Below are 27,327 nucleotides of genomic sequence, written 5' to 3'. Positions count from 1 at the left end.
TCCAACATCATTGCTCAGAATGTGAACCCAGCAGATAACCTTGGGGTATTTGCTCAAAATATAGATTTTCCATCACATGCCAATAGAACTGAATCTGAATTTAGGGGGTGGGGAGGATAAAACTTTCATTTTGATAAGCTCCTGGGTGGCTTTTTAAATACACATTAAAATTGAGATTTTATTTATTTGTCAGAGAGAAAGAGAGAGCACAAGCGTGGGGAAGTGCTTACAGAGGGAGAAGTAGGGTCTCCACACAGAGGCCTGATCGGGACGATCCCAGAACCCTGGAGCTGAACTGACTGAGCACCCAGGCGTCCCTAAAATTGAGACTTTGATCACCGTTAAAAATCACTCGGTCAGTCAGTCGTCCGTGGAGGAGATGCGGCTCAGCGCCTCTCAAGGCAGGGGATGGTTAGTGTCTTCCCCAATTCAGGCCGGCTCAGCAGCAAGGGGGGACAGAGACTCGGCCAAAAAGGAGTCCTGCCTGGTAAGGCGGGGGGCAGTGCGACTCCTTTCAAAACCCTCATCCCGTCCTGACCAACTAGTGGCGCTGCTGAGCTCGCCGAGCCTCCTCGCGGCTCCAGCGGAGTGGGCACAGGGGCGACTCTGGGCCATCGGGGGGAATGTGAAGCCCAGGCAGGCGGCGGGCTTTCGGTACAGAGCTCGCACTGGACTCTGGAATCCCCGGGCTCTGCCTCCAGCCGCCCGGCAGCCAGGGAGCGCGCTGGGGCGTGGTTCTCGAAAACCCCCTCTCTTCCGCAGCTCAGCCGCAACTCCGGCCCCCATCCCTTCTGGAAAGCAGCCCTTCTTCCCAAGCCTCAATTTCCCCTCCCGCGCCCGTGTGTGTGTGTATGGCGGGCGGGGGACGGGGAGGCTCGGCTCGGCAGCGGGATTCCCCACGGGAAAGCAGCCCAATCCCTCCCCCGGGCTGTTCGAGACCCTGAACCGAAACAGGAGGCAGGACGCCCCCGGCCGGGAAGCGGCCCCAGCCCGGATTTCCCTCCCGGGTGGGGCTGCAATGACTCACCCCGCTCCCCCTTCCCCCGGTTTCCTTGTTTGCATTTCTCCTCCCGGCCACGTGGCGGCCGTGCCGCCACTCACCACCCCTACCCCGACACCCCGGCCGCCGAGGCCCTGGCACACAACCCAGGGCCGCTCCTGCCCCCTTGGGGTTTCTCAGGCCTCGGGCTGGCGCCCGCCCTACTACCCCGGAGACCGGACTCCACCCCCTGCCCATGCCCGCCCCCTTGCCTGCGCCCTCCCCCACCGTCAGGCCGGGAGCCTCCTCCCCGCCCTCTTAGCCCGACCCGGGGAGGGAAAGGGGCGGGGAGCGCAGGGGGTGTGACAGCTCCCGCCCGGACCAGTGCCAGCTGCAGCCTCGCTTCGGCGCCCGGTGCCAGCTGGCTCATTCGTCTGGGACGGAGGCGGAGGCTTGGGGCTCCTTGCCGCTGGGGGGGACTCCCCCCCCCACGCCCCCTGCCCTCTACCCACTCTAAAGGAGCCCCTCCACCCAGCCCGTTGCCCTAGCAGCGGGTCCAGCTGGGAATTACCCCGTTCACTTCGCCTGGGGCTTAGAGCCCACACCCCTCCAGGAGCAGTCGGGGTCTCGATGAGGGTCTCCCCCGCCCAAGCCTTTTGCTAGAGACTGCAGGGCTGTGCAAGCTTTAGAAGGAAAATGAAGGTGGGTAAGGTGGGATCAGGGTGGGGAGGAACAGGAGATGGTGGGTGGGGTGTTTGAGTGGGAGAGAGAGGGCTGGTCAGGGGTGAAGGAGAGAAGGGCTTGAGCCGAAGCTGCATTTCTGGGGGATCCAGTGAGTCCCTAGCCTCATACTGGGAGGTGGCAGAGATCCCTTCAGGGACATGGGCGGTGGGGTGGGGCAGAAGTCCAAAGAAGACCGGGAAGAAAGGCCCGATCTCCGGTCCGCCAGCTGGAGACCCCGAAGTGCGCCAGACCGGCAGGCCCCAGTGAAGGTCTTCCTGTCCCTCCCCCGGCTCCTGGCAGGGTTGCAGCACCTCCGCCTGACCAGTCCAGAGGACTCAAAGGAAGTGGTTCTGCCTGGGGCAGTTGTGCCCTGGTCCAGCTGCCCCAGCCCCAGCCCCATGGCTCTCTGCCTTCCTCCCTGCGTCACAGGTGGGCTGGCCAGGTGAGAGCCGCTGGCAGGTGGGCCTGGCTGTGGAGGACAGCCCGGCTCTGGGAGCATCACAGGTGGGAGGCCTCCCGGCCGTGGTGCCGGAGGGGACCCTGCTCAACATGGTGCTGAAGAGGGTGCACCGGCCCCGAAGCTGCTCTTACCAGCTGCTGCTGGAGCACCAGCGCCCCAGCCGCATCCAGGGGCTCCGCTGGGTGAGTGCCCCTCCGCCGCGCGGGCTAGGGCCAGGATGGGGACAGAGAGTGTGCTGGAGGAGGGCCTGGACTGGGACAGAGAGCGTGCTGCCGGGGGGTGCAGGGGCTACTGCTGGGCTGGACGGGGGTCAGCAGCTTGGCTGCTCTGTGTGGGTCTGTGGGCGCGTGGTACTCACATCTTCCCCTGCCGGCGTGGGGGAAGGGGAAAGGGATTTGTCACTGATCTGTCACCTCTGTGTGCGCTGAGTTAGGTGCTTGTGTGTTCTCCGGGTGGTGGTGGGAGGCATGTGTGAAATACTGGGGGCCGGGTCAAGGTGGAGGGTGAGGTGAGCTTGCTTGCTGTTCTGGATCTATCACCGTGGCAACACGGTCCTTCAGCGAGTCACTGAACTGTGCCAATTCTTCCTGATCTTGGGGTGAGGTGGTCATGTGAACACTGCTTGGCATCTGGCTCTGGGGGGCTCAGGGGAAGATTTTGAGAAGTTTGGAGACTGGAGCTGGAGTCTCCCTTTGCCGGCAAAGAATCTCCTGGAGCTGTGAGAATGAAGGAGAGGGCAGGAGGGGGGAGAGTGGAGGGGTGTGGGGTGGGGGACAGGATCCAGAGCAGCAGAGAAGCTCTCTCCGACTGTCCAGACTTCACAGAGTTCCTTCCCCTGAGATTCAGCGTGTGTCTATTCTGTGGGCCACAGGGACAGCATTGGCGGGGGGTGTGGGGTGCCAGGAGGGTACTTGGGCAAAGGGGTAGCGGGAAAGCAGGAGCAGGTGACAGAATTGGGAGAGCTTGTCACCTCTGTCTCTTATCAGCAAGTCCCTTTGAGTACAATGACCACCACCTTCTGCCTCTTTCCTCCCACCTGTTGCCCAACTGCCATTTATATATCAAAATATGAGGCTGAGTGAGAAAAATGAGGTATGCCAGGGTGATGGGGGCCTCCCTAAAATAGGAATTGAGAGGATAATCTAGGTGACTGTCCCTAGCTGTCCCCCAACCCATCCCTCCCTCCCTGGGTCTTCCTGGTCGGGACTGTCTGGGGCCTGGGGCCTGCTCAAGATGGGGCTCCGGAGGGAGCAGGGGAGCCGACCCCTTCTGGTCACCCCTCCAGGTCACTGGCAGTAGCTACTGACTGCTTGGAGCCTGTGGGTTGGAACCCTCCCTCCCTCCTTCCCTCTCAGGCTATAATTACTTGTGCATTTCCTGTCCCCTTCCCAGCTTGTAGAGGCAAGGTGGGGAGTGGGGGAAAGGGCAGGTGCCAGGACAATGAGGTCACTGGAGCATCCCCTGGGACCCAAAGACTGGGGGAAGGAGTGGAAGAGGCCACCAGGCTGTCTCCTGACTCCCCCAACCCCCAGAATTGAAGAGCTGGGGTGTGTGGGGAGGCCGGAAGGGTGGTGTGAGGGTTGCTGGAGTGTAAATGGGGTGAAAGTCACTGAAACACAGCCCCTCCCCTGTTAGGTGTGAGGGGGGTAGGCAGGGATGGGTGATTAAAGGGAACTTAGATTTTTAGGGCTAGGGGCAAGGGCCGTGCCCTCTCCTGATGACCAGCTCTGGGGAATGGGGGTGGGGTGCGGTGGTTTCAGCCCCCTGTGGCTGTGTTTCAGAGGCTCTGGGTACCCATGAAGTTGCCTGTCTAGCCTGTAGTTGACGCATTGGGCCTAGGAGGGGCTCACTTGAGGGAACGAGGGGCCGGCAGGGAGTGTGCACACCTAAGGGAGAGGGGTTATGTTGTAAAGGGGCGGAGGCTAGGAGGACACGGCTAGCAGTTATCCAGGCTGCGACAGCCTCTTAGAAAACCAGGGGGGACCCATGAACCTCCTGAGGTCTGAAGAGACCACTTTCTGTTGCGACTAGATCAGGACAAGAGAAAATGAAAGCAAGTTACAGCAGGACGGCCCGAGGTTAGAGAAAAGACTTCCCGACTGGCAAAAGTGACACTGGAATGGGATGGAAGGACATCTCTGGAAAATGCGAGAGGGAGAGGAGATCTTGTCTGATGTCTGGGAGCCCAGGAAGGACCAATTTATCAAGAGGCACGGGCAAGATCAGGATACCTCTGGTGGTTCTTACAAGCGCAGAGAAGTTTCCCTTTGAGTGATTGTTCTGGGGGAGGTGCCTCTATTCTCTAACTCAGAAAACACGCTTTCATCCAACCTGTCCAAACAATGGTAGGAGCTAACAGTGGTCTAATACTTAGGTCCCAGGCATATTTTTTTTAAAAGATTTTATTTATTTATTTGAGAGACAGAGAGAGGAGGTGAGAGAGAGAGAGAGAGAGAGCACAAGCCAGGGGGAGAGGCAGAGGGAGAAGATGTCTCCCTGCTGATCAGGGAGCCCGAAGCGGGGCTTGATCCCAGGACCCTGGGATCATAACCTGAGCTGAAGGCAGATGCTGAACTGACGGAGTCACCCACGCACCCCAGTCCTAGACACTATTAGAAGAGCTTTACCTTTATCATATCAAATAATCTGACAATAGCCCTGTGAGATAGATACTAATGTCTTCATCTCATTTTATAGATGAGAAAACAGAGGCACGGGGTGGCTATGCACCTGCTAAGAGACAGAGTGAGGCTTCTGTCCCAGGGGATCTGGCCATGGAGGCTGAGCTCCTGGTGTACTTTCTTTTGCTGCAGATGGTAACACGGACCCCCTCCCCCCGCCAAGCATCACCCCTTCCCTTGCGTCCTCTCCCTGTCCCAACACACACAGCCCTGGCCTGAGACCCTAGCCATGGCCTAAGGGAACTGGTCTGACAGGTCCCCACGAGGCTCTCTGGCTCAGTGCCTGCCCCTCCAATGTGGCTCTGACACCCAGTGACGGGGGAGGGAGGGTGGAGCAGGCTTATGGTGCTGGTGCCAGGGAAGCTAGCTCCCACCTCCTCTTCCACCCTGCTGTCTTTCCTGTCCCTGTGGGCGGGGGAGGCAGTGGGCAAGGGCCTTCACCCCTACCCATACCAGCCACTTCTTTCCAACTGAGAACCCCTACGGTGACACTCAGGGTTATCGGATCAGGGACAGGGTCAGCCAAGGGATAGCATTTTTTTGCATTGTGTCCAGGGAATAGGTACCCATCATAAAATAATGAAGTTTAATCAAGTAACTTAACATTTACTAAGCGGTTACCACCAGCCAAGCATCGCTTCGAGTGCTTTATGTTATTAACTCATTCGACCCTCATAATTACCTTATAAGATGGGTACTATTATCATGAACCCCATTTTACAGATGAGGAAACTGAAGCACACAGAGGTTAATAACCAGCCAAGGTGACACAACCGGCTGGTAATGGGGAGCCGAGATTTGACCTGGGCATCTGGATCGGGAGCCCCCAACCTTAACCGTGTCTCCTGAATAGTACCCCCCACCCCCATCCTACATGTGCATGGTAGGGACCGAGAGGGACTGTCTCAAACCTGTGGAACTTTGTTTAACGCAATGTCTTCCAAACTTACTTGCCCATGGAACATTCCTGAGGTCAGAATTTATCCATCCAGAGCACAAAATGGGGGAAACATGAGGCTATGGGGTGCCTGGGAGAGGGTAGTGCGTATGTGTGCTTTGGAGTCAGAGACGCACGGCGTGAATCCTGGTCCCCTCCTCACCAACTCTCAGGACAGGTTACATAACCTCCGAGCCTCCTACTATCTAGCTGCGAGCTAGGAGACAAATACCTCCTTCCAGGGTCCGCGCTGGTTAGTCAGTAGGCTCTTGAATTTCTGAGTAGTTGTGTGACTCTGGGTCGGTTACTTCATCTCTCTGGGCTCCCGTTTTCCTTGGCAGATTGAGAGGGATGCCTTCAGGAACCTTCCTCAGCTCTGATGGGCCAGAGCCCCCTTCCTCTGACCCCCATGCTTATTCCCTGGGGCAGGGCAGGAAATGGTTTCAACAAGGCCTGGGGATCTGGGATCTGGGTTGTGCCCAGCCTGGCCACAGGAGCTGGCACCTCCCCTCCCGATGTGCCCTCCAGGGTCAGAATAATACCAGGAAGGGAGCATAGGCTGGAGCCAGGGCCGTGGGCACCAAGGAGGGTTGGGGCAGGGTCCGGGCCACCTGGGCGTTTTGACATGAACAACAACAAGTCATTAGTGCTTGGCACTGTTTGTTCTGACACAGGGGGCTGGCTGAGTAGCATTCCTGCCCTTCCTCCTTCCTTGGCTCCTCCTCCTCCTCCTCATTTCCTGTTGCTAAGTCTCCAGGGCTCTGTGTCTGGCACCAGGCTGGGCCCCATGACCCGGGCAGGGATACCCTAGGGACACCTAGCGACTTCCGCCCAGCCCTGGGCCAGGCGCCTGTGCGTGCCAGACCTCAGGCCTCTGCCTGGCACACGGTGGGAAGATGTCAGGACCAGGGGAGGGGGTTCTGGCTCTGGGCCTGCTTGCACCCCAGCTCACCAGCCAGGTCCTTTTCAGGGCCCTGAGTGCAGCTGGGAAAGCGGGAGAGAGAGCTGGTGAGAAGGGGGAAGGGGGAGGGGGAAGGAACCAGGCAGGTGCGGTGGGTGGGGTGAGACCAAGAATGTGAGCACTTGGGAGCTTACGCATGGCTGTCTGGCTACCCCATGTACGCGTGCCTGTGTTACACAGGCTCTTCACCCCAAGAGTTCTGTTTCCTTATTCAGAGGGGACAGCCAATCCCTGCTCCACTTTACATCTGGTCCTATGCTGTACAGGATCAGTGGAAATCATGGAGCGAGACATGCTTTGTAAACTGTAAAGTACTCTGCCTTTGGGACGGCTCATGGAGGGTCGGGCATCCTGTCCAGAGATGTCCACAAATTCCAGTTTTCAGGTGGCAGAAAAAGAAGGCTTGTAAGGGGCTGTTGCGGCCAACATCCCAGGACATATAGGCCCCGGGGTCCTGGATGGCGTGGTTGATACCGGGGGCACGAAGTCTTATTCACTGGTGTTTCTACATAAATCCCGTCTTCCAGAGCCAGTCCTGGGTGCCGCCAAGACTTACTCACTCTTGCAGGGTTCTGGGCTAGCAGCAGCATCTCAGAGAAGACAGGGGCTTTCCAGCAAGCAGCCCGCCCCTGCTTCACGGATGAGTAATGATAGCCAGCGTGTACATACAACTCTATGCTAGCAGTGCTTTCAACATTTAATGCACAGGAACTCACAGAGCCCTTCCCAAAGCCTCCGCATTGGTATTATGAGTGTTTTATAGAGTTTATAGACGAGGAAATTGAGGCAGGGAGACGTTGAACCACCTATCTAGGGTCAGGTCACACTGCTAGTAAATGGAGGAACAGGAATTTGAATCCAGGAGTCCCCAGGTCTTGTGGCTGGGGACAAACCCCGGCTTGGGATTAGGCAAGCGTTCCAGGCCTGCCTGCCGAGCTGCTCACTTCCTGGCCCGTCGTGAGCCTTTCTTACCTCCCATCCTCATGCCCTTTCAGCTCTCCCCCCTCTACAGGTGTGGTTCACCTGGGAGCCTGGGAGGACAGTGAGGAGTCCCTGGATTTCAGCGTGAGCCTGGAGCAGGTACCAGCTGTGAGGGGTGGAGCCGGGAGGGGACAGCCGAGCCAGGGGTCAGCGCCTGACAAGCTGTGCTCCTGCCTGTCCTAGGCCTCCGCCGAGCGGGTGCTCAGGGCTGGCAAGCAGCTGCACCGCCATCTCCTGGCCACCTGCCCGACCCTTATCCGAGACCGGAAGTACCACCTTCGGCTCTATCGGTGAGGGGAGGCCTGGGCTGCCTCCTTGCCTGCCCCTCATTTTCTCTCCCTTTTGCTCTCCTTCGGGCCTCTGGGCCTAGCCCTGCTGCTAGCCTAGGAAGGCACCTTTCTAACGGGAAGGTCCCCCTTCTGCCCTCCACCCTCCTGCCTCGTGATTTTCCCTCTTCTTCTCTGTCCCCTTACCTCTCGTAGGCAGTGCTGCTCCGGCCGGGAGCTGGTGGATGGCATCTTGGCCCTGGGCCTTGGGGTCCATTCCCGGAGCCAAGCCGTGGGAATCTGCCAGGTGCTGCTGGATGAAGGTGCCCTTTGCCATGGTGAGCCCGAGCCCAGGGTGGGGCCCCCAGGCTGGGCAGTCCTGGGGAGCAGGCATCTGGGGGCGAGGCATCCGTGGGCATTACGATGGGGGCCTCGTATCCACACGGCCTCAGGTTGTCGCCTCCCTCACACTTGGGCCTCTGCCCTGCAGTGAAACACGACTGGACCTTCCAGGACCGAGACACCCAATTCTACCGTTTCCCCGGGTCGGAGCCGGAGCCCGTGGGCATCCACGAGCTGGAGGACGAGCTCGTGGAGGCTGTGGCCCTGCTCTCCCAGCGGGGGCCTGATGCCCTGCTCACTGTGGCGCTTCGAAAGCCGTGAGTGGGGTGCCCTGCAGCCCGCAACCCCAGGTCTCGCATGGCTCTCGGACTCTGTAGTTTCATCTCTGAGAGGTTCCCCTTCTTCCTGTGTGATCTGGAGCTTCCCTACCTCTGAACCTGTTTCTTCCTTTGTAGCTGTGGGCGGGACGCATGGGGCTTCCGAAGACCCTGTGCGCTCAGGGCGGCGGTGGCTGAGACGGGGTGGGCGGGCAGGTCTGGTTCAGGTTGCAGTTCCATGGCTGACTAGCTGGGTGGCCTTGGGCCTCTCCATGCCAGCTGCTTCTTCTGTCAAAGGAGGAGAGGCATGCCCACATCATGGGGTGGTCCCGAGGACAGGCTGAAGTAACGCGCGGGGCCCTCGGCCCTTGTCCGGCACGCGGTGCGCACGCAGTAGTGGCTGGCCCCAGGCCCGAGCGCGGCGGGCGGAGTGGCGCCCGTGCCCGTGGCCCGCAGCGCATCGTTTGCTGCCCGCAGCCCCGGTCAGCGCACAGACGAGGAGCTGGACCTCATCTTTGAGGAGCTGCTGCACATCAAGGCTGTGGCCCACCTCTCCAACTCGGTCAGTCCGCCCGCCTCCGCCCTTTCCCCAGGACCTCCTCTCCCTGTGAACCCCTGAGGCCCAACCGCTGGGCCGGATGACGCTTCCTTCCCCTTCGCCCTGTGGCTTGGAAATGTCCATCTAATTTCTGGTTCCCAGCATCCTTGTCCAAAAATCCTTTTGCCCCTCCTGGCTCATTTCCTCCCCTTGCGTTGTCTCCTGCTGATTCCCAGGCACCTGAGCTAGCCGTCTCTCTGCCCCCCGGCACTTGTGTCCTTGGACCTAACCTCCCCGCTAACCTGGCCCCTCTCACCCCGGACTCACCCCACTGACCCTCCTCTCCCCACCTCACAGGTGAAGCGGGAATTAGCGGCAGTTCTGCTCTTTGAACCACACAGCAAAGCAGGGACCGTGTGTAAGTCAGATGGGGGGCAGGAAGCTGGGCACCAGGGGTCTGGACGTGGCAGCGGCCACAGAGAAGTGGAGGTGACCCCAGGCCTGTCTGATCGGTGCTTCTCTCAGTGTTCAGCCAAGGAGACAAGGGCACCTCGTGGTACATTATCTGGAAGGGATCTGTCAATGTGGTGACCCATGGCAAGGTGAGTTCTCCCTGTCTTCCCAGCCCCCTCGGTGATACCCGCTTCCCTGGTCCAAGCCCTGGCAGGCAGGACCTTGAATGGACCCAAGATCGCCAGTCTCCCAGGTCTCCTCCTGCCCAGGGGTTCTCCCACCATGCATCTGCTCTGATGAGGGTTGGGGGGGGGGGCTGGGCTATGACTGAGACCTGGCTGCAGGGGCTGGTGACCACACTGCATGAGGGAGATGACTTCGGACAGCTGGCGCTGGTGAATGATGCACCCCGGGCAGCCACCATCATCCTGCGAGAAGACAACTGTCATTTTCTCCGCGTGGACAAGCAGGACTTCAACCGTATCATCAAGGTGCCATTACTGGGGGTGGGAGGGCAGGGGACATGGCAGGGACACTTTTCTGGAGAAGTGGTAGGGGGTAAGGGGCAGGGACCAGAGAAGGCCTGTAAGGAGCCTGTAGAGGGAGAAGCTGGGGAAGCTTGGAGGTGATGGCTGGAGCGTGGGCATGTGGGGAGGTCCACAGCACGCCGAGGAGGTTCAGTGAAAGAAGAGAACCCCAGCTCAATGGGGGAGACCATGGGGGTGGGTGGTTACAGAGGGGTGTCAAGCCACAGAGGGGTGGGGGACTAGGGTATGAGGGGAGGCAGCGTAACGGAGAGTGGGAGCCACAGAAGGAGGTGGGGGAGGGATGGGTGGAAGAGGGGGTCAGGCTACACGATAGGCAGGGCTGAGAGTAGGGCAGAGCCAAGGTCACGGGCATTGAATGGGGTGGGAGAAGGGCTGAATGTTCTTGTGGGAGCCTTGTGGGGCCCAGGGTCTAGCATGGAGGTGGAGGGAGAGGCCCTGGAATGGGGGAAAGGACCTGTGGTGTGTACTGAGCAGTGGGCGTGGCTTGTTCTCCAGGATGTGGAAGCAAAGACCATGAGGCTAGAAGAACATGGCAAAGTGGTGTTGGTACTGGAGAGAGCCTCTCAGGGCGCTGGCCCTTCTCGTCCCCCAACCCCAGGCAGGAACCGGTAACACACCTGCCACGCTCCTTCTGCACACCTTTTCTCTTGCCCACCTTCTCTCCTTCCGTATCCCAGGCTTTTCTCCCTCCCCCTGCCATGTCTTACCCTGCTCTCTGGCCTCCTGGGGTGGGGGGAAGGGGCATCCGGGGATCAGATGCACCCCCAGAGCCAGCTTTCCCTCCAACCCCACGTTAGGACAGAGCTGGCACATAGGGAGGGGTGATGTGATTCTTGATGTCTGTCTGAATGTGGGAAGTGCTATGAATCGGCTGTTTCTGTTAGGTATACAGTGATGTCTGGCACCCCAGAGAAGATCCTGGAACTGCTGTTGGAGGCCATGCGACCTGATTCCAGTGCTCATGACCCAACAGGTAGGGGCAAGAGATACCCTGCCTGCTCTGTGACTCACTGGGTGGTCAGCGTAGTCTGGGAGAGGGCCAGGCACCCTGATGACGTCATTGGGTGCTGGGTTGGTCCATTTGGCCGGGCGGCAGGAAGTCCTCATTCCTGTGCTCTTGGCTTGGGTGCAGAGTGCCGTCACAGGGGCTGGGCCTTGCTGGGACACTGCCCACCTTGGGACTGGGAGAAGGGAACTCCAGCTATGCATATATCTGTGCTCAGTAGACCTGAGCTCTGAGGCTTCCTCCTGTTCCCCTGTCTGTGCCCTACAGAGACGTTCCTCAGTGACTTCCTCCTGACCTACAGTGTCTTCATGCCCAGTGCCCAGCTCTGTGCTGCCCTCCTGCACCAATATCCTTCCAGCCCCGGGGAACGAGGTTGTTGTATGGAACAGGGAGAAGGGGTCTCTCGCAGCAGGGCTGCGCTGAACCCTCCGAAGGACGAGCCTCACGCAGAGGCCAGCTTGTCGGTGTGCCCCGGGCATCCTTGCCCCTCCTTTGCCTGAGGTGGGGTGGGTGGCCCGGTTGGCCGTTGTGCTTCCCTTGACTGGCGCCCACCTTCCACGCGGAGCCCTCAGGGGGCAGCGAGCAGGAGCACAGCACCTACATTTGTAACCGGAGGCAGCAGATCCTGCGGCTGGTTGGCCAGTGGGTGGCCCTGTACGGCCCCATGCTCCACACTGACCCCGTGGCCACCAGTTTTCTCCAGGTACCTGGGGGTGAGGCAGGGCTGGACCGGGCTGCCAGGGTAGGCACAGCTACCTCTGGGTCAATGAATCTTGGCTCCTCCCAGAAACTCTCCGACCTGGTGAGCAGAGACGCCCGGCTTTGCATCCTGCTGCGGGAGCAGTGGCCGGAGAGGCGGCGACATCACAGGTGACGCTTTGGCTCTAAGTGAACTCTTCACATGCATGGCGGGTGGTGCACTGGGGACGCTGAACACCAGCACAAACACGCGGCTTGGAATGCAGGCTGTGCTGCTCTGGGCCCCATGCCCCCTCTCAGGGCTTCAGCTTTGTCTCTAAAACCGGGAGAGCACCCATCCCGCGGGGCGGAGTGTTACCGCGCCTTAAGAGCACGGAGCCGTGCATGGCAGGCGGTGTGAGCTATGCGAGTGCTGGCTGTGGCGGCTCATTTGTCTAGCCCCGCTCGTCTCAGTTAGCTGTTCCTTCCAGTCCCCTTGCCGTGCACGCTCATGCCACGCTCACGCATTCTCCCGACGACGCAGGCATTCGTGTGTCCTTCTCCCGCACGCACCTGCTATTCTCCCTTCCTCCACTCTGCACACACTTACTCCGGAGCATCCTCGGGGCTGGTCCTGCTGGCCCCGCCCGGTGAATTTCCTAGAGCTTCTCTTGGCCTTCCCAGGCATTCCTATGGGGCCAGGTGAGGTTCAGGGAGAGCCCACCTGCCCAGTCTGACACCTGGGGCACGTTACTTCCTGGAACTCTCTTTCCATCCCCCTGCTGGCCTGCAAAAATCCCAGAATGCAGGGGCTGAGTTTTGAGCCCCGGCTTTGCCCCCTCTAGCTGGTACTTACCAAGTCTGCAAAGTTCTGAACTTCTGCTGAGGGCAGATGGAATCCAGAGCCAGGCCCCCTGCTCCCCACCCTGCGCCCCTGCCCCTGCCACGATCTGCCCTGCCCGCAGGGGTCCCTTGCCCCATCTCACTGCCCTTCTCACTTGCTCCCCAGGTTGGAAAATGGCTGTGGGAATGCATCTCCGCAGATGAAGGTGTCTGCTCGGACCGCTCCTCTTACCTCTGTCTGGCCCCAGCTTCTTCCCGCCGCCCCTCCTTCAGCCCCCACCCTGGGAAGGATCCCCAGGCACAGACACACCCCTGGGGCTGGGATAGGTGTTCATAGAGCAGAAACTGTGTGTGGCGCTGGGGCCAGGCCTAGCGGGGAGACACAGAGGTCTAGGGTCACCCCTCCACCCCTACCTCACCCCAAGGGGCTTCTATTGCATTTGGGAGGTAATCCTTGTTCACAGAGCCAGTTAGCAGTTCGGGGGTGGGGGCGGGGGATGGGGCCTGAAGGCAGCCTCTGAAGCCCAGGGGTTCCTGGGAGGCAGAGGTGGCCAGTACCATTCCTGGGAGGGACCCATAGGGACCAAAGGGGGATGAGAACATGTGGCTGGAGCCGAGATTTCTTGAGGAATGGTAGGAGAAAGGGCTGGAAAGGTAGGATGGGGCTGGTTGTGGGGGGTGGTGCACTGGGAATAAACCCCAGGCTCTCTGTGCCCAGTGGCCTATGTCCCCTCCTCCCCCCTCCCTGCTAGAGACTCTCACAGGCTCCTCTTCTATAGGCAAAGCTTGTTTCCAGCTCAGGGCCTGGAACTTTCTTTCCCTGGCTCTTTGCCCTGCCTAGATCCATGTCCTTCTGATCTCAGCCAGAATCTTAGGTTCTCAGAGAGGCTCCCTCCCCTGCCAAGGTGTCTTCTAGGACTCTCCTCAAAGCCTTAGTGCCCTATGGGGTTGTTTTGCTGTCGTCTGTCAGTGCTTGTCACGCCCCACCGGAGTACCAGCTTCGAGAGGGAGGGGCTGGGACCTCTGTTTCGCCAGGGCTCCCCTGCTGCCCGGCTCATGGCCGGTGCGCAGGAACTAGTGTGGACTGCCCTCTTGTGCCGGGCGCTCTGCTGAGGGGCGAGCCTCCCCTGGCCTTGTGGGGCTCACAGACAGGCGAGGGACAGAGCTGCTGAACAGCGTCGTGATGCGTAAGGGCAGAGGCAGGAGTCTCTGAAAACAGGGAAGGGAACGGCTGACACAGGGTCAGGATCGGGAGAGTGACCACAGGGGCTGAGAACTACAGGGTGGGAGGGTCAAGGCGGAGGAGGCCCACGGTCAGGTCCAACAGGGAAGGGAGTGCTTCTGTTCGGGACCCTGCAGGAGAGAGTGTGCGAGGGAGCCGCTGGAGGAGGCCGGGAGAGGGGCATGCAGGGCCCACAGCGTGTAGGGCGCTGTGGGCCACGTTGAGGGCTTTGGTCCTTGTCCTCCGAACAATGTGATTCCCTGGAGGTATTGGAACCACAGGTTGACAAGGCCGAATGTATGCTTTGAGTCAGTCAGCTAAGGAGCCCGTGCTTTATCCAGCAGACAATGATGGCCTTGAAGCTGCATTAGGGAGCTTAATCTGGCTCTGGTCAGGCAGACTGGTGGGGGGGGAGGCACCGGAGGGCCATTGTAGCACATGAGGAGGGAGGCAACTGGGCAGGTGGCACTGGGGGTTGGCCTGGGCTGGGAGGAGGGACCCAGAGGAATCCCCAGAACAAGATGATAAGCTTTGAGCAAATGGAGTGGGGATCTGGGGGCAGGGAGAAATGGGAGCCAAGCCCAGGAGACCGGCTGGGAGGCAGGATAGGGGGTCTGAGGGAGATGTTGAGTCTGGGGGCATGGAGCCCAGATATGGAAGGATCCAGGAGGTGCTTGGAAGAGAGGGCGATGCTGGACTATGGCTGCAACTTCCCCATGCAGGCGGCGTGAGGCTGCATGGAACTTTGGGGAGAGCTCTGAGACGTGGAAACGTAGACAAGGCCCATGGGCTGGGGTCTGAACTCGAGGATTGGCCCCGTTCAGAGCTGGGAGGGGGAAGAGTCAGTACAGGTGTGGGAAACACAGTCGGGTGGGCAGAGGAATTGTGTTGCGGAGGCCTTGGCCCGGCATGGCTGTCCCGTCAGCCCTGCGCTGGGGCCCCCGAAGAAGGGCCGTGGGGTTCGACAGAGCAGGTGACAGGGACAGTGGAGTGTTGGTGATAACAGCACAGAGGGAGGGAGGAGCCGGTCAGGATTCCAGCTGTGCTACTTAGCAGCTCTGTGGCCTTGGGCATGTTATTAACCTCCCTGAGCCTCATTTCTCTCATCTATAAAATGGGAATAATATTAATAGTTTTGTCAAAGGGCTATTGCGAATATTTAGGTACTTAGAATAAGCCCGTACTTAGCCTGGCACGTAGCAAATGGCCAACTAGCAAACGGTAGCCAGAGGTGGAAAAGGAAGAGAAAAGCAGGGCCAGTGGCTGAGCTGTGTTCGTTTTAGGACAGCTCTGGGCCTTTTTGGCAAAGGGAGTGACGTGCACACACAGGGGCACTGACTTGTCTCTCCTCGGGGAGCCTTGGTGCCTGAGACCTCACCCGGCTCAGGTCCACGCTGCAAGCAGAGCCCGCTGGTGGTGCAGTGCGGGCCCCATGCTCCCAGGGACAGAGGCCCCTGCCGGGCTCTGTGCGCTCTCCCCTGTGCCCCCTGGGCCTTACTTTCTCTCCCTCTTAGGCCAGGAACATGGCTGTTTGGCTCCCCGGCCAGGACCAGCCCCTCCCCAGCAGCAACTGTGCCATTCGAGTTGGGGACAAAGGTTGGTGGTCCAGGCCAGCCAGGGCAGAGCCTGCACTGCTATCGTCACCCTTGACCTTCGTACGCCTGGCTGAGGAGGGCACGCTGTTCTCTGCTCCAGGCTGCCAGATGGGGTGTCCCCCCGCCCGCCCTGCCCCGTGCCTCCCTTCCCAGCTCAGGACCTCCCTCCCCGCTCTGGGCAGTGGATCTACCAGACTTCCCCTCACCACCCATCCTCCCTCCTCGGGACCCTCCCACTGCTGCACTTGCTGCGCGCTCACTTCTGGGTGGGGGACCAAGGAGCCCCTCCTCCAGCTCGGCCTGGTCTTCCTCTCCAGTCTCCTATGACATTTGCCGGCCGGACCACTCGGTGCTGACCCTGAAGCTGCCTGTGACAGCCTCCGTGAGAGAGGTGATGGCCGCGTTGGCCCAGGAGGACGGCTGGACCAAGGGGCAGGTGCTGGTGAAGGTCAACTCCGCAGGTGGTGAGTTGTGTCTCTGGGGGTGTGTGTGGCCCCGAGGGAGGGCCCCTCAGTCCGTGCCCAGATTCCCCCCTCGAATTAAGGTCATCATTTTGGTCGTCTTCATCAACGTCAATGATGGTTAGCGTTTAAAGGAGGTCGATTACGTCTCTCCAAAGCGCTTTGTGTGTGGTGCTTGAGAGAGTGAGCCCGAGCTTGCAGTCTGCAGTTGAGCCCAGCGCTTTAGCTCCCTGTCTGTGTGTCCTGGGGCAGCATACTTGATCTCTCTGTGCTCTTTTCAGCATCTGTACAACGGGGCTGCTAAGAGTGCCGGCTTCATAGAGGACTGAATGAGCATATCTATTTCAGGGCTTAGATCGGTGGCTGGCACAGTACTTTGTACATTAGTCTTATTATTATCATCCTCATATAGTCACTGAACCCTAGAAACCACCTGATGAGATAGGTACTTTCATCCTATCTGCATTCAAGGACACTGAAGCTCAAGGGGGTGAGGCAATTTCCCCGAATTCACACAGTAAAGGAGAGTGCCTGGCTTTTAGATTTAGGTGGTCTTCATTCATTTCGTCAGTTGGCAAACATGTTTGAGAATCAGCTACGGGCCAGCAACGTGCTAGGAGCTGGAGGTACCGTGGCGGGTAATACAGAGACGCTTGGTGGTTAAGAGCATCCACAGGGGCGCTGGAGCTGGGTTGGGATCCCAGGACCCCCTGCCGATGAGCTGTGTGATCCTGATCTGAGCAGAGTGCTTAGCCTCTCTGAGCATCCAGTTCCTCCTCTGTCGCATGAGCACTAACACGGCACCCATCACACAGGACTGCTGGGCCATTAAACGAGATCACATATATCAACACTTAGCGTGGGGCTGGTACAGAGTTAGTGCTCAGAACACGGCACCATGAGAATTCCTTAGACCTGCTTTCAGGGAACTTGGGCCATCGGAAACCACTCTTCATTCTCCATAAAGGACCCCGCGGGGAGCTGACAGCTGGAGCTTAGGGTAGACACGAATTAGGGGCCCCCAGGGAATAATGGCAAGGAGTAGAGGCCAGAAAAGCAAACCCTTCTCCCCCTTCAGGAAGCGGGGAGACGGGATGAAGTCACGTGCTCGTGTGCTCTGCTCTGGGACGCACCGCCCTCTGGTGGCCACCCGAGAGTGGCAGCGGCCGCAGGACCAGAGACCCTATTATGAGACAGGAACTGTTTAGAGCGCTGACCTTCCTATTGATTGTTTAGGTCACCTCCCATGTCAGTAACCAATATTTTTACAGCAAACCCCTGTCATGTGTCTATTTGCTTAGAAGTCATATACATATACTCCCACACTAACATTATATAATTCTAAAGGTACCCACGAAGTAAAAATGCAAAACAGATGAGAAAAATGTAAGTAGAAGAGCTGATATTTTTTGGATACATGATGGTCTTGCTTTGGAGGCTACTGGTCTAGAGAGTGGGGATTCACACACGACTAAGACAGTCTCCGTCAGTAGGAGCTGACGAAAATCAACACTAAGCCCCGTGTGAGGCACTTCCCAGTTTTGAAAGGGCCGTTATATGCATTGTCGACTTATTGCCACGGCTTACATACTTAACTTGTTAGACTTGTGAGTAGTCGGGGTTGGTCTTGCTGTCTCCGTTTGACGAAGGAGGACACTCAGGGAGTCTCCATCGTTGCTCAAGAATTGCCTGTCTCACTAACAATCCTGTTCCGTCTTCCTCGGTGTGCTAACCTGGGCGTGTGGCTGTTGTGGGCCCACGCACGTGTGTATTTAGAGCACTGCCCAGCACTCCAACCTGGCTACTGGGAGAAGGGACCTCCCAGCCTCCCGACTGGGGCCTCGACCTGGCCTTCGGCCTTCGGTGGCTCCCGGACCTCCCTCTCTGCCAGCCACTGCCCCACCCCCCCAGCCCAGCCTCTGCTCTCTTTGCAGATGCCATTGGCCTGCAGCCAGAGGCCCGTGGTGTGGCCACATCCCTGGGGCTCAACGAGCGGCTCTTTGTTGTCAACCCACAGGAAGTGCACGAGCTGGTAGGAACAGGCAGGGGGCCAGAGAGGAGCTGTGTTTTGGGGGTGGCAGCGGGGGTGCAGGGGAGGGTCACAGAGAGGAGAGAGGAGGGCCTGGCTCTGACCGCTGCTGGGACTTAAGGGCGAAGTGGAAGGAGTGGGACTCAGCTGATGGAAGGTTCCAGATGCTGGGGAAGGGAGAGAGCTGGTTGAAAGCTCTCAAGGAGAGAGAAGACCTCCCCTCATTGGGGGTTCCCCAGGAGACAGGAGCCCTACAAGGAAGGGGTCTCAGCACTGGGGAGCCGGCAGGAGGATAGATGCCTCCTTGGGAAGCCTTATCCTTCAGAGGCCTACTCCTGGTAGCACCCTTCCCCTCCCCGACATCCCTTTGACCATGGGCATGGAGTCTCTGCCCCAAACTCTCTCCTCCTATCCCTACCCGCCCCTGGATTCCTCAGGTACCCCTCCTGAGCTCTCTTCCACCTACAGACCCCACACCCCGAGCAGCTGGGGCCCACCGTGGGCTCTGCTGAGGGGCTGGACCTGGTGAGTGCCAAGGACCTGGCGGGCCAGCTGACGGACCACGACTGGAACCTCTTCAACAGTATCCACCAGGTGCAGGGAGCAGAGCCGAGGGGAGAAGCGCCCACGGCAGGGGCACTGCGCCTGGTGTGGGCTCATCTCTCCTGCCGCCCCTCCCCAGGTGGAGCTGATCCACTATGTGCTGGGCCCCCAGCACCTGCGGGACGTCACCACCGCCAACCTGGAGCGCTTCATGCGCCGCTTCAACGAGCTCCAGTACTGGGTGGCCACGGAGCTGTGTCTCTGCCCTGTGCCGGGCCTGCGGGCCCAGCTGCTCCGGAAGTTCATCAAGCTGGCTGCCCAGTAAGTGTCTGCGGGCTGGGGCGAGTCCTGAGGCGGCCTTCTCTCGCGTCCCTGGTCAGGATGTCGCCAAGTCCGCCGTGCCCTTGCTCCCCTGGGTCTCCTAGAGTCGGCCTCCCCACCCCATCCAGCGCCAGCCCCCACAGAGCCAGCGCCGGCCAGGCCGATCCTGGGCCCCAGGCCGGCCGGCTGTTGTGTGGGTAGGAGCTCTGGGAGTGTGGCTCTTTCCCCTGAGATCCTCTGGGTCTTCCGCTCACAGCCTCAAGGAGCAAAAGAATCTCAATTCCTTCTTTGCCGTCATGTTTGGCCTCAGCAACTCGGCCATCAGCCGCCTGGCCCACACCTGGGAGGTAGGCGCCATGTGGAGGGCCCCGCGGCCGTCCTGGGGGTGCTGGTTGGGGATGGGGCGCCCATCCCAGAGCAGTGATAGCTCCATCCGCCTCTGCTTCACAGCGGCTGCCCCACAAAGTCCGGAAGCTCTACTCGGCCCTCGAGAGGTTGCTGGTGAGTGCTGGGCCTTGGCTCTCCTTCCAGAAACCCTGATTCTGGGCCTCCCGGCAGCCCCTCCATCTGTCTCTGGCCACTTCCAGGGTTTCCAGTCCTGGGCCAGAGTCGGAGTCCCTCTGGGCTGTGTGTTGGGGGCGCTGGTGAGGAATGGGGTGTTAGCAGTACGGGGTGGGGGTGCACAGTGTATTATATCCCGTATGGTGGGGGTGGGGAGCCTTGGCTGTGGCCGTGAGGTCCTGTGTGAAGACCAGGACAGGGCACATGTGGTGTCGGGCCTTGGGCTCCGAAGCGCCAGGGGAACATCGGGGTACCACTGGTCTCCAGCCGACCCCCCTCCGGCCCAGGAAGCAAGCCCGGGCGCCAGACCCCACGGCACGCCGGCCTGTCAGTGGCCCCCAGGAGGTGCTAGAGGGGGCTGGAGGAGGCCGTAAGATGAGGGAAAAGCGGAGGAGCTGGCTGCCCCTCCCAGACCCCTGCCAGGAATTGCTGGGGTTAAGGGTTCTGAGAGTGTTCAGGAGAGAACTGGCACAAAAGTGTTTTTTCAGCCTGGCTCTGAGCTCTTGAGAAAATAATTTACCTTGCGGGCTCAAGAGGTTCAAAGGACTTTACCCACTAGAGAGGGACACACAGAGACAAAAACAAGGACAGGGACAGAGACAGAAGAGAGAAAGAGAGAGTTTCCCATGGAACCTCAGGGCCCCCGAAGTGTGCATGGGGGGCTAACCAGAGGCTAGGAAGCCGCATGCGAAGGCGGCCGGTCACGCTTCAGGTCCCCTCTCGCCTGCTGCGGAGCCCGTGTCGGGGAGGCCTGGGGCCCAGGGGAGGCTGAGCTCCGAGCAGAGGGTGTTTGGTTGTGTTGTGGTGCGTGGTGGGTCCCTCCCTCACTGAGACTTCTCCCCTCTCAGGACCCTTCATGGAACCACCGAGTCTATCGACTGGCCCTCACCAAGCTCTCCCCTCCCATCATCCCCTTCATGCCTCTTCTTCTCAAAGGTAATTGGTGCAGAGCTTACCTTCCCACCTCCACCCATCCGTTCCTGCGTCTGTCTGTATGTCCACTCGACCCTTGGGGTGCCAACGCCTTGGGGGACACAAAGATGAATTAGGAGTTCATGGGGTAGAAGCAGTGTTGAGACAAGTGCTGGTGACATCAGGTGGCCTCCGATATGAGGCCTAGGAGATACAAGGAAATCGCTCCAGGAGGTCAGAGGGAAGCCAGAGGAAGAGGGCAATGTGGGGCTGCGACAGGCCCAAGACTCCTATTATTGGCCCTTTGCCTTTCCTGGGCTGCAGGAAGGGGAGGGAATTCGGGGACCTTTAAGCAAAACTCATCTCTCTGCAGACATGACCTTCATCCATGAAGGAAACCACACGCTGGTGGAGAATCTCATCAACTTCGAGAAGATGGTGAGTTCAAGGAGAGTGGGCGTCTGGCCCTAGAGTGGGTTAGGGATCTGACTGTGTCCTTGGAGGGGGTGGGGGGCGGGAGATGACCTAAAGTTGTTATTAATACTACAAACACGAATACTTCTTTTAAAATAGCCGCTGCCTCACTCCCTTGTGTGCGGGGAAGACAGCCTCCATTACGTGACCCGGCAAGCAGAGCCCTTCCGGGTCTCTTCGGCCCTAAGCCCTCCCCGATCCCTGTTCTTTCTCCCACCGCCTGGTGCCCCCTGGGTGTGCTGGGACAGAGCAGACAGGGCCCCATCTAGTCCCTAGGAGCACCCCCACTCAAAGGAGGCTTGGTTCCCAGCTGCCCCAGGGGCCGCGCCAGGGTCCTGCCCCCAGGCCTGGTCTTCTGTCCTTACTTTGCCCACAGAGAATGATGGCCAGGGCCGTGCGGATGCTGCAGCGCTGCCGAAGCCACAGCAACGGTGAGAGCGCTGGGCCCCCGCCCCCCACCCCGGGAGCCCCACCCCCACTCACCCCCGTCCAGGCTCTGGCTCCACCGGCTCCCTGACTCCCGCCTCTCTCCCTGCGCAGTGCCGCTGTCCCCACTCAGAAGCCGCGTATCCCACCTGCACGAGGACAGCCAGGCGGCAAGGACATCCACGTGTAAGGCGGGCAGGGCTGGGGGCTGACGGGGCGGCTGCGGCTGGCACTTACAGGCACTTGTGTAGAGGATGCTGTGGACTCCTCACGACACCTCTCTGAGGAAGCTAGAATGTTCTCCCAACTTAGAGATGCACAGACAGGCCTGAGCACTCACGTAACTTGTGGAAGGCTGGGGTAGGGCCATAGGGCCGCGATGCAGGCACTCTTACTCCAGATCTGATTTTTTTCAATTCAACTTCAGTTGCATGAAGTGGGATTAATCGTAGTCCACGGTTCAGCCAACACTGTCATCATTGGCCCTTTATTTTACGTATGTATCTGTCGTGATAATATAACGGACACCGCTGGACCCAAGCCGAGTATGAGCACACTGACGATAGTTTCCTCTCCCTGCATACTGTTCCCTCCTCCCGTGCCACCATAACATATTGATGTAGCTGGACACATAAACATACACCCACAGCTTTAAAATGCTTCCTATACATATCATGACAACAAAATCCTTCAGTCGTCGTCGTTTTTGAATTCAGTAAAAGGGGTATTATGCAGTATGTAATCTTGGGGACCTGTTTTGCAGAGTCTGAGCTCTTCACCACACTTCTGTCCAGACTGGAGGGGTGGACGGTCTTCTAGCTGGGCTGTGGGAAGTGGCAGGGTGGGGGGGGTGGGGGCGGCAAGGCTGAGCTGCTCCTTGATGGGGAGGGGATGGGCTCTACACAGTGGCGCGGCTGCCCCCCCTGACCACTCTCCCCCACCCCCGGCAGGCTCCGAGCAGTCCCTGAGCACCCGCAGTCCGGCCAGCACCTGGGCTTATGTCCAGCAGCTGAAGGTCATCGACAACCAGCGGGAACTCTCCCGCCTCTCCCGGGAGCTGGAGCCGTGAGGAGGCCGGGGCTGGAGCAGGCACTTCCCGTCAGGAAAGCCAGGGCACGCCCGGGCCAAGAGGCCCACAGGCTGGCCACAGCTGGGCAGGGCTGTCCGTGGAGTGGACTCACGGCCCTGGAGCGGGCAGCGTGGAGGCGGCTGTCCCCTGTGATGACGGGCGGCCAAGGAGGACCTCGGAGTGGAATGAGCCGGGGCCCAAGGCCAAGGAATGGGGGACAGAGAGGCCCTGGAGCGGGGGGGAGAGCAGAGCAGGCGCTGGGACTCTGTGTTCAATAGAGAGCTCTCCCCACGGGGTTTTTCCCAGATTCTGTGCTTCTGTGGCTCTGTTGTCCGGCCATCTCCAGGCGGTTTGTTTTCACAGTGGACAGAGGGAGCAGGTCACATCTGTGTGGCGGGTGTGTGGCAGGGGCAGGGCGGGCGGCCTGGGGAGTGGGGGCAGGAGCAGTCCTGCTTTTCTTCCCAGAGTGGGGGAACAGCAGAGAAACAGTCGGGTGTGGCCGGGGCTGTTTGTATGGGAGGGGTGGTCCCTGAGGAGCCTTACCGCTAGCATAGATTACCAGGGACACGGTGTTCTGAGGCCGCCCCGTCGGGATGTGTCAGTGAAGGCCGAGACCCTCCCAGCCCCAGGAGCTGGGGAGGAGGCGTTGTCTCTAGAGTGGACCCAGGGAGCCTGACAGGCAGTCCCACTGCTGTACGGGGTCTCTGGGACCCAGGCAGAGCGCCAAGACGGCTGACCGCCGTGCAGATCTAACGCCCTGGCCACGGCAGCCGCTGGAGCCTGGGGCTCCTGTCAGCGGCCAGCGGGGGTAACGCTCAGTTCTCCACTGTGGTCTGAGAGCACTGGTACGGCCCAGCTGCAGCTAGCTCCTTCCACCCCCCATCCTGGCTGCACTTGCTGTCCCTCTGCCTGCAGCACGCCTCAGCCTGGTGGGTGGGCCTCTCAACCAACCGAGGCCTCCGAGAAGTGGCCAGTGATAGAAAGAACACTGAGGCAGAGGCTTCTGAGGGGAGCCCGTCCCTTTCTGAGGCCTAGCAGGCTCCCCGGAAATCCAGCTTCCTGAAAATGGTCCCAGCAAACTCTGTCAGCATTCAGTCCTCCCCCCCTGCCACTTCAGCACTCCCCTCCCACCCAGGGGCCTCCTGTGAGGAAGTTCCAGGCGGGGCCTCCCTCCTCTCTGCCTCCTGTGGCCCTGAACCTGGTAGGGGGAGGCGCCCTGTCTGGCCTGGAAAGGGACCTCTCGGCCTTGGGGATGACTCCAGAGTAGGTATTGAGCAGCAGGGCCCGAGGGCATCTGGAGGAAGTGGGCCCACACCTGGAGGCTGAGGAGGCAGCTGGCGTGGCCCCGTACTGGCTCGAGTCCACCTCCCCTCACCCCTGCACGGCCAGACCTCTTATCCCTGTGGTCAGGGACACACAAGCAAACTGCTTCCAGAGAGGGTTAGAGCCTTTCGCAGGAAGCAGCACAACTGGGATTATATCTCAGGTTTCTGAGAGAATCGCAGCAAGTTAAGGAATGGTTCCCTGCCTCCATTTTTCCATCTGTAAAATGGGTATGATGAGCTCAGTCCAGCCCTTAGTGACAAACAAGTCTGACTGCAGCTCAGCCTCCAGAACCACGGAGACAGCCTTGGCAGTCCGGTGCCCTCGGCCTGACGGGGTGGGTGGGCAGCAGTGCCTAGAGTGAAATTGGGCAGAGCCCACTCCTTCAGGGAGAGCCTGGGTAGAGCAGATGACAGGGTGACCAAGCCAGTTCCCTTGCCTATGGGTGGAGGTGCAGGACCACGGGGCACGGAAGCTTCCAGAGCTGAGCAATCATGACAGGAGGCCCGAAGCTTGGTGAGTCAGGACTCCCAGGGGCTCTCTGCCATCCTAAACCCATTGTCTGATGGGGTTTTGGCAAAGGCCAGACCAGCCTGCCAGCCACAGCCCTTCACCATGCTTTCAGACTCCAGAGCGAGACAAGCCTTCCAACCACAGAATGGAAGCCAAGCGTGGTCAGGGCTGGTGTCTTCCATCAGCATTTCCACTTTTCTTCTCTGTGGTCACACCTATGTCCTGAAGGAACTTTGGCAGCAAACGAATCTCCCTTCTGCCTGGGACTGCCCTGCAACCTTCCAGCTGCTTTAATCTCTGGGGTACACCTTTTGAGCCTGTTGGGAGAGGCTTGGCCAGGAAACCAGTGCCCAGGACGGGCAGGAGGATGCAGACTGGGTGCTGGAGATGCCTTGACTAGGCCGGGTCACCATGGAGGAGGGAAAGGCTCTAGGTCGTGGTGGCTCCTTGCTCTGAGGGCCTCGTCACTTCTGTCTCCCTGACTGCCTAGGCGTGGGGTGGGCGGGACGCATCTTCCCGTATCCAGGCTGCGTAGGGGACTCCCAGTTAGTGTCCCAGCTCCAGGACAGCCATGAAGGGAGAAGGAACTCATGGGACGGCCGAGAGAAGGAAGTGTAAGATGAGGTCTTTAAAAAAAGCTCTTACCTAAAAGGAGGTAAAGCAGGGAGGAAAGTGTGTGTGTGTGTGTGTGTGTGTGTGTGTGTGTGTGTGTGTGTGTATGGGTGTGCGTGTGTGTGTGTGTGTGTGTGCACCCGAGCCCCATGAGGGAGAACAGAGTGCGGCAGGTAATTCCTCCTCCCAGATACACACGCATACTCACCCCTCCGTCACCCCTTCTCCTTGGCTTCCCCGGGGAAGGCCAGGACGCTAATTGTGGGGTACACACTGGGGAGGGCCACGCCTCTCCAGCTGGTTGAGCAGGATCTGGGGAAAGGGTAGGGCGGTCTGGGAGCCGACTGTCTGACCCTCGGGCTGCTCCAGCTCTTCTCCCCCCCCCCGTCTCTCCACGAGCCCTGGGACTCTGGCCACTAGGCTCCCCAAGCTGCGAAGATTTATCTTTTCAATATTGCTGTTATTCATAGTATTTATCATGCCGATAGGCTTAGATGTGAATAGTTTTCATCCTTTCCAGCATACCTTAACCTCTATTATTTTTATACTGATAGTAGGGCACATACTTTTACCCCCGCCCCCATTTTACGGTCAAACTGAGGCACAAAATGATTTGCCTAAGGTCACACAGCTGACTAATAATAAGCAGGTGGACCGGTGAGGAGCCTGGGTGTGTATCTCCTGGGCCCGTGCCGTGGACCTTCGCTCACCCTTGCCCTTTCCTCGTGCCCCCGGCGTTCCAGATGCAATCTCCCTGAACCCCAGCATTTTCTTCTCTTAGAGGAATAGGCCTAGGCATGTACATTCCTCCCTCTCTCACCTCATTCTTGAAATCTTACACAGTAGGGGCTCTGTGAATGAGACAGGCAGTCCTGGCCTTCATGGAGTGGACCGCCCCACCCGCAGACAGACCCGGAGCAAGGCTGTCAGAGGGCTACGGTGCCACAGAGCGCAAGTCCAGGGAGGAGTGGATGCCCAGGGCTGTGGGGTCTCACTGCTCACCCCCGAGCAGTAGGCATCACTCTGCTCCCGGCATTGGGGCTGCTCTGCACTTAGGATGGGTACAAGCCCCCGAGGATCCCGAGTATCTGACAGCTAGTGTGGCTGGTGGCTGGGGCACACTCTGACCGGGCAGTTGTTCTCTTCCCTTCCATGGACGGATAGGCCAGAACGTAAACGCATTTCCAGAATGTGTCCTCGTACCCTGCCCCGTACAGGAGTGCTAGGCTTCTCACACACCTGCCAGCGCCATGGGCCTGACCCAAGGCCCCAGCCTGTCCAGTTGCCCTGTTCCATTGCCCCAGCCAGTCCAGGCACCCCTCTCTGAGATTCTGGACTCTCCAAACCCTGAGCCCCATCCTCCTGCAGCCCCTCTGGACAGGGCCCCTGAGGACGAAGGGGCTTACAGCCTCCGATGAGCGACTAGTGTTCTTCCCAGTGAGGATGAAAGCACATCCTCTGAGAAGCTGAGTCTGACTCAGCTGTGCTCTGAGAGCATCTTCTTGGTCATGTCTGGGGCCTTCCTGGAGCAGGTGGCCTCGCTGGGGCCAGAAGCGTAGGTGGAGCCCTGGGCGGGCAGCACGGGCCCAGTGACTCCCAGAGGAAGAGGAAGGTTGGGCTCAGAGCCCAGATCCACTTTTTATGGAAAAGTGTGGGATTCTAGTTGCTCATGTCTGTTTCGACTTTGACCTGTGTGGACTCTGGGTGAAGGAGCCCTACACTTAAGGCCTCGTCTGCCTCTGCCTCGCATGTTCTTGGCCCTCGGGGAGAACTTGGGGGTCAGTTTTCTTGCTGGGGTGTGAGTTGTGGGCAGCCAGAGCCGTCTCTGGGCTTTCCTGGCACTGAGGGGACTGTAGCCAACAGAGGGGTGGAGAGAGGCTGACTTTTTGCTGGGGTCATGACGCCAAGGCATTTTTAGCTTACTCTGCCTCCCAGAAAAGTGCCCTGTCAACCAAGCTGGAGGCAGCCGGGGTGTGGGGCAGGGCCGTCCTCCCTGAGTGGCGGTGGGTGGGGCAAGAGGAGCCTGGGCCTCAGCAGCATGTGGCCCCGGCCTCCCCTCCAGCAAGCCTCTTCCTCTCTCCTGGTTTCCTTATTTATAAACAGGGATTTTGACTAGAAGGGTTTGGGATGTTTTCCCTCTCTCAGTGTCTTGACTTAGGCTGCTCAAGTCAACAAAGGAAATGAGGGGGCACCGACCTCTCTTGGTCATAAAGCTGCAGACTCTCCAAGCATCTTCCCAGGGGTGGCCTCTGGCCGGAACCACCCGACGGAGGGAGTGTCAGCTACAAGCCATTTTATTAGAAGGATTTTCAGAGAGCCCCCTATCCCCTAAATATTACCGCCTGCAGGCTCCCTGAATTCTAGGTGTCTGTCGATACCTAACTGGGGAAGATTCTAGGGGTCTAATGGACAGGATCCTCATCCTTCTAATGCCATTTTAAGGGAGAAATAGGAAAGAAAGAGCCTGAAACAATGCATTAGGGGAGTTTTGTTCCCCACTGAAGCTCCTAGCTCCCCACCCCCCCCAGATCAAGCTCAGTCCTCTAGGCTGCA

General features: G+C 59.3%; 1 protein-coding gene across 1 annotated transcript; it reads left to right on the top strand.

The window, feature by feature from the left end:
• The first annotated feature begins 1,443 nt into the window (after nucleotides 1-1,443).
• Nucleotides 1,444-22,631, top strand: RAPGEF3 (Rap guanine nucleotide exchange factor 3). The gene is made up of 28 exons (XM_040642375.1): nucleotides 1,444-1,681; nucleotides 2,132-2,348; nucleotides 7,772-7,821; nucleotides 7,906-8,012; nucleotides 8,205-8,326; nucleotides 8,479-8,647; nucleotides 9,125-9,209; nucleotides 9,543-9,603; nucleotides 9,711-9,787; nucleotides 9,983-10,129; nucleotides 10,682-10,794; nucleotides 11,071-11,159; nucleotides 11,460-11,538; nucleotides 11,745-11,895; nucleotides 11,980-12,062; nucleotides 12,880-12,919; nucleotides 15,450-15,531; nucleotides 15,848-15,994; nucleotides 17,926-18,023; nucleotides 18,489-18,614; nucleotides 18,703-18,884; nucleotides 19,141-19,231; nucleotides 19,335-19,385; nucleotides 20,294-20,381; nucleotides 20,731-20,795; nucleotides 21,208-21,262; nucleotides 21,372-21,443; nucleotides 22,208-22,631. Exons 1-28 carry the CDS (start codon nucleotides 1,676-1,678, stop codon nucleotides 22,324-22,326), a joined length of 2,772 nt encoding a protein of 923 aa, XP_040498309.1. The 5' UTR covers nucleotides 1,444-1,675; the 3' UTR covers nucleotides 22,327-22,631.
• The last annotated feature ends 4,696 nt before the right edge of the window (nucleotides 22,632-27,327 follow it).

The sequence above is a fragment of the Ursus maritimus genome, unplaced genomic scaffold (genome assembly GCF_017311325.1).
Source record: "Ursus maritimus isolate PB19 unplaced genomic scaffold, ASM1731132v1 scaffold_26, whole genome shotgun sequence".
Classification (NCBI taxonomy): domain Eukaryota; kingdom Metazoa; phylum Chordata; class Mammalia; order Carnivora; family Ursidae; genus Ursus; species Ursus maritimus.
This window is presented reverse-complemented; position numbering and strand designations above follow the sequence as displayed.